The sequence below is a fragment of the Rhagoletis pomonella genome, unplaced genomic scaffold, assembly GCF_013731165.1.
Source record: "Rhagoletis pomonella isolate Grant_MI unplaced genomic scaffold, Rhpom_1.0 Rhpom_scaffold_00002, whole genome shotgun sequence".
In the NCBI taxonomy this organism is placed as follows: domain Eukaryota; kingdom Metazoa; phylum Arthropoda; class Insecta; order Diptera; family Tephritidae; genus Rhagoletis; species Rhagoletis pomonella.
Window position 1 is genome coordinate 79427660 of NW_023458556.1, and position 6133 is coordinate 79433792.

The following is a 6133-nucleotide window of genomic DNA, read 5'->3' on the forward strand; positions in this document are numbered from 1 at the left end:
TCATTGTACGACGAATAAGTAAGACAAGAGGAAATAATGTAATTTAAAACGGTATTAAACTTAATCTATTTTACAGATATTAAAACGATTTATGTAACTTTGATTTCGCAATTTTAAACTATTTGAATAAACGTCAGATGTTTTGATATATTCGCCTGTTTTCTTACACGGAGCGACAACATTTTTTAATATTTATTCCGAGAACCGCTGTTCCGCCATTTACGCTTTATGAAAAATTACAATTTACGAAGCCGCAGAACTTCAATGGAATCATCAAATTTACCGGGAGATAAAGGGGAGATCGACTCCCACAGCGATGATGAAGGCGACGTCACTGTAGTCGCACCTGGTGCGGAAATGAACGAGCTTCGGGAAATGGTAAGAAATTTACAAGCAAGTTTCAAGAATTTGGAACAAAGTGTAAAGCAGCAGAAACCAATTGACGCCACTGTTGCCGGCGTACACCCCACTTCTGACGATGGTCATTCTGCTAGTGCTGTCTGTGCCGACACATATATCACACGCCCCCCTATTTACCCATTCACTATTCCCTCCGCTGGCGTCACCGTTGCCGACGCACAAGTCAAGCCCTCAGATATATGTAACACTTACGTCAAATTTGCCCATGTACCTGGTTCGGAAACTACAGTCACCGAAAGGCATAGGACTAACGCCACCTCTGCTGGTACACCGTCTGGTATTGCGCAGCAAGCCGCCTGCCCTTATATAGATTGTCGTACGTCAGCGGCAGAACGAGCCCGCCCCTCAGCTACATTCAGCTACTTCAACAGAGAGTACCAAGCAAACTCATCGCTGCCGAATTTAAGTCATGCAAACAATATTTATAGTTCTTACCCCCATCCTAGCCGGAATATGCCAACACCTATTCAACCATGTAACCAAATGGGCCCCCGTAAGTTAATCGATTTGCCTGAATTTAAAGGAATGCCAGAGGAATGGCCACTGTTTTCTACAGCATATAAAGAAACGACAGCAACGTATTTTTACACAGAATTGGAAAATTTATTTCGCCTTCAGAAAGCAGTGAAAGGTAATGCACGCCAACGAGTCGAGTCGCTGCTGATTCACCCATCCAATGTAGCCACAGTCATGTCGACTTTGGAATTTTGTTATGGCCGACCTGTACTTTTGATTCGAAGCCAAATTGCAAAAGCGCGTTCATTCCCCGTAATCACAGAAGCGAAAATATACGAAATTGTCAACCTTAGTACAATGGTATCAAATTTAGTCGCTTTTCTAGAAAGCGCAGGTGCAACGCCTCATTTAAATGATCCTACTTTGTTAGACGAACTTGTGAGTAAACTTCCATTAGACAGGAAAGAAGATTGGATTCGCCACAAATTTTCGATGTGTCAGTTGTATCCGAGTATAAAAGAATTCGGTGGCTGGTTGCAACAAGTAGCTATGTTTGTTTCTATGGCAACGGGAATTGTAACAACAGATCAGCATTGCCAGAAATTTAATAAGAACCCGAGAACAGTGTTGACAGTGACTGCGAGTGAACAAATATGTGTATTCTGCAGTGAGGAACATTTTTTGTATCAGTGCCCAAAATTCAAAAGTGCTGAACACAACCAGCGATGGAGTGTTGTTAAAGCAAACAGATTATGTTTTTGTTGCCTACGGGCAGGACACAATTTGCAAAATTGTGCGAAACGTCGTGAGTGCGGCATCATGTTCTGCCGCAAATTTCACCACCGATTGCTCCACAACTCAAACGGCAACACTGACGAACAATTCAACGCCGTCAAAGTGGGCAACGGCGCAGAAGAGTGCAAAGCAGAAACATGCAAATCAGCTGTGGCAACAATAAGTACAAAAGAGCAAAACAGAAATGTTGAAACTAGAACATTATTGAAATTTCTGCCGGTGCGTTTGACTGGCCCGAACGGATCTCTTAATGTTGTCGCCTTTATAGATGATGGAGCTATGGTGTCACTGATGGAAGAGGGAGTAGCTGATTTTCTGGGTCTAAAGGGCAGAACAGAAAAGTTGTCACTGAAATGGATCGGAGATCAAACGAGCAGTGAATTGTCCCGACAAGTAAACGTCGAAATTGTAGGCACCTATAGAGATGCGCAAAGGTTTAACATGAAGGGCGTACGCACAACCAAGAAGTTATGCCTGCCATTGCAAACGCTGTGTTTTGAAGAATTTACTTGCTGTTATGACGTGTTGAAAGATTTCCAAATAGAAAATTATGTCGACGCAGAGCCTAAAATTCTCATTGGGTTGCCACATATTGATTTGGTTCGTGCTCAGCAAGTAATAAATTTTGATAATGGGTTTACTTTGCATGAAACAAAATTAGGATGGACTTTGTTTGGTTCAAATAAAATAGGTTCAGCAGAGAATATAGTTGGACATGTATGCGTTGATGAGCAATGTTTAGATGAAATGCGTAAAGAAATTGTCGATTACTTTAATTTTGAAAATTTTGAGCCAAGAGCGGGCCCTCGACTTAAGTCGAAGGCTGATAAAAAGGCTGACGATATACTACAAGAAACAACAAAACTATTAGGAGATAAATATGAAACCGGGTTATTGTGGAAGGATGACGATTTTAAGTTTGAGGAAAGCTATGGCATGGCTCTAAAGCGTCTTGAAATGCAAGAACGAAAAATGTCAAAAGATTTAGAGCTCAAGAAGTGGTATAAAAATAAAATTGAGGAGTATGTTAGCAAGGGTTATGCACGGAGGTTGGTGTCAGAGGAGGCAGCTTGTATCAATGAACGAACTTGGTACTTGCCTCATTTTGTGGTGTACAACATAAACAAAAACAACAAGCCAAGACTTGTTTTTGATGCGGCTGCAAAAGTGAATGGCATGTCGCTTAATTGTGCTCTTATGAAGGGTCCAGAAGAGTATCAGCCAAAACCGTTGCTCTCAATCTTGTATAAATTCCGGCAGGGAAAGATAGCGATATGCGGAGATATACGAGAAATGTATCACAGAATTAACATTAGAAAGGAGGATCAAAACGCTCAACGGTTTTTATGGCGTGAAGGCAATCAGACAAAACCGCCTGATACATATATTATGACGGCCATGATATTCGGGGCTATATGTTCCCCATGCTCAGCGCAATACGTTAAGAATATTAACGCGGAAATGTATCGCAGTGAGTATCCAAGAGCTGTTGAAGCTATAATTAATCGCCATTATGTCGATGACTACGTTGACAGTTTTGATACTGCAGAAGAAGGCTCGCAAATTACAACAAACGTTATCAGCATACATGCTGCGGCTGGTTTTGAGTTGCGTGGTTTTGTTTCGAACTCTGGGAAAATGCTACAATCAATTTGCGGATCATCCAAGACTTTGAATAAACTAGGATACCAAAACATGTGTCGTGGTGAAAGCGAAACTGGGAAGATTCTTGGAATGTATTGGGACCCCAGGGAGGATACGTTATTTTTCAACTTACTTTTCTCCAGAGTACCGAAAGCTATTTTGAATGGAAGTCGACGTCCTACGAAAAGAGAAATGTTAAGCATGATAATGTCGGTTTTCGATCCATACGGGTTTTTGTCGAATGTGTTGGTGTTGCCGAAGATTTTGATGCAGAGGTTATGGAAATTAAGCGTTGGTTGGAATGACACTATTCCTGATGACATTTATGACAAGTGGCAGGAGTGGTACGAAAGTCTCGAGAATGTGAAAGTATTGAAGATACCCCGGTGTTATCATCCAGAGTTTACTAATCCAAAGGCAGACGTACAGCTACATATATTCACAGACGCAAGTGAGCTAGCGTTTGCGGCAGTCGCGTACTGGCGTGTGTGCTACAAAGGAGAGATTCATGTCGTTTTTATTGCGGGAAAATCACGATGCAGTCCACTAAGCGTCATTTCGATCCCAAGATTGGAGCTTCAGGGAGCCGTGTTGGGTGTGCGTTTGAAGGATTCGATCATAAATAACCATGACGTGAAACCAAGCGAAATTATATTTTGGTCAGATTCAAAGACCGTAATCCAGTGGATTGGATCAGATGCCCGACGGTACAAGCAATTTGTATCTCATCGAATCTCTGAGATTTTAACGTCATCTGTCGTGGAGCAATGGAGATGGGTGCCAGGGGCACAGAACCCAGCGGATGATGCTACGAGGCCGCGAAGTTGCCAACTTTCAAGCTCTAAATGGATAACAGGTCCCTTATTTTTGAAATGCACACAGGTCGATTGGCCTGAGATGCCGAATATTGTCGGAGAACAAGACGATAAAGAAAAGAGAACGAAACCTTTATATGTAGTTAAGCTTGACGTTAACATAACTTTATTTGAGACATTTTCAAATTATTACAAATTTCTGAAGGTAATGTCGTGGGTCAGGTATGCTATGTACAAATTTCGAGAATTACTTACACGACAGGCGGAACCTGAGCGAAGAGCGATGGTGAATGTGACAGCGTCTGAAATAAAGTCAACAGAGGTGATGATCTGCCGCTTGGTTCAACAAGATCAGTTTGCAGTTGAGTTAAAGGCGTTGCGTAAGGGTTTGCCTATAAGTAAATCCAGTCCACTTTTTAAATTAACTCCTGTGCTCGACGACGAAGGGGTTATAAGGCTGGGCGGACGTATAGATAACGCGACGTGTGTGCCTCTCTGCACAAGGAGGCCAGTAGTCCTCCCAAAGAAACATGCTTTGTCATCACTTATAGCGCGGCATTATCATGAAGTGTTCCGGCATCAGAACGAAGAAACAATCATAAGTGCGATTCGGTATAAATTTTGGATACCGAGTTTGCGACGGCTTATGCGATCAACTAAGAATGGGTGTCAGGTATGCAAGAACTTATCAGCCGCTCCCGAGACACCATTAATGGGGCAAATACCGAAAGACAGACTTACTCCATTTGTGCGCCCTTTCTCATACACGGGTGTGGATTATTTTGGGCCTATACAGATATCCATAGGGCGTCGTCATGAGAAACGATGGGTGGCAATATTCACCTGCTTAACGGCACGGGCAGTGCATCTGGAGTTGGCCAGAGACCTGTCATCGGATGCGACTATATTATGTCTTCGGAACTTCGTGAATCGCAGAGGAATCCCTGTGCGAATAAGAAGCGACCAGGGTACAAATTTTGTCGGAGCCAGCAAGGTAGAATGGCTACAGAGCCAACGTAACATGGCAGAGGAGTGCACGCGGCGTGGCATTGAGTGGATTTTTAACACGCCTGCGAATCCATCGGCTGGAGGTAGTTGGGAACGCATGGTTCAAGCAATAAAACGCGTTTTGTCGTTTACGTTGAAAGAGCAAGCGCCGCAGATTGAAACGCTTCAAAGTTTATTGATAGAGGCAGAGAACCTGGTTAACTCCAGACCACTTACACACTTGCCAGTGGATTCCGAAGATGCTGAACCATTAACTCCAAATCATTTTTTGTTGGGCTGCCCGAATTATGTTCAAACGGCGACCGTACCGGAAAGGGTGTGTTTAAGGAAACAGTGGCACATCCTGCAGCGTTTGAAACAAACATTTTGGAAGAGGTGGGTGCTGGAGTATTTGCCCATGTTAACTCGGCGTTCCAAATGGCACAAGCGTGTAACACCCATACAAGTCGGGGACATTGTAATAGTGTGCGATGATAACGAGAGCAGGGGGATGTGGAAACGAGGAAGGGTAATCGAGGTTTGTGTGGCACCAGACGGTCAGGTGCGTTCAGCAACGGTAAAGACCATTCAAGGAAATCTGCGCAGACCGGCGTCAAAGCTAGCTGTACTGGATGTAGGTGATTCTATGGCATCCGCTTCGAATCACGAGGGGTGGAATGTTGCAGATTAAGACTAATAAAACGACAGTTACTTTTGTATGTTCAAAAACGTGTCAAAATTTGTACGCACTTTTTAATTCTGTAAATGCAACTCTGATTTTAATATTGAACGAAGCATTCTAGAGTTTTCGATAAACTGAAAACTTGCTCATTGTCATAGTAAAGCTGTTGTAAGAGGACGAATAAGTAAGACAAGAGGAAATAATGTAATTTAAAACGGTATTAAACTTAATCTATTTTACAGATATTAAAACGATTTATGTAACTTTGATTTCGCAATTTTAAACTATTTGAATAAACGTCAGATGTTTTGATATATTCGCCTGTTTTCTTACA

General features: G+C 42.5%; 2 protein-coding genes across 2 annotated transcripts; both read left to right on the forward strand.

Annotated features, from left to right (window-relative positions):
* Positions 1–264: 264 nt before the first annotated feature.
* Positions 265–3620, forward strand: LOC118755071. The gene is made up of 2 exons (XM_036489926.1): positions 265–3407; positions 3470–3620. The coding sequence occupies exons 1-2, from the start codon at positions 265–267 to the stop codon at positions 3618–3620; spliced, it is 3294 nt and encodes a 1097-aa protein (XP_036345819.1).
* A 739-nt stretch (positions 3621–4359) lies between these two features.
* LOC118755079 lies at positions 4360–5808 on the forward strand. The gene has a single exon (XM_036489934.1). It carries the CDS (start codon positions 4360–4362, stop codon positions 5806–5808), a length of 1449 nt encoding a protein of 482 aa, XP_036345827.1.
* Positions 5809–6133: the final 325 nt, after the last annotated feature.

Bases quoted from the DNA above. Each gene is read 5' to 3' on its own strand.
- LOC118755071 (XM_036489926.1), top strand. From the start codon at position 265: ATGGAATCATCAAATTTACCGGGAGATAAAGGGGAGATCGACTCCCAC. The intron at 3,408-3,469 runs GTATTGGGACCC...GAGTACCGAAAG, and splicing joins ACTGGGAAGATTCTTGGAAT to CTATTTTGAATGGAAGTCGA.
- LOC118755079 (XM_036489934.1), top strand. From the start codon at position 4,360: ATGTACAAATTTCGAGAATTACTTACACGACAGGCGGAACCTGAGCGA.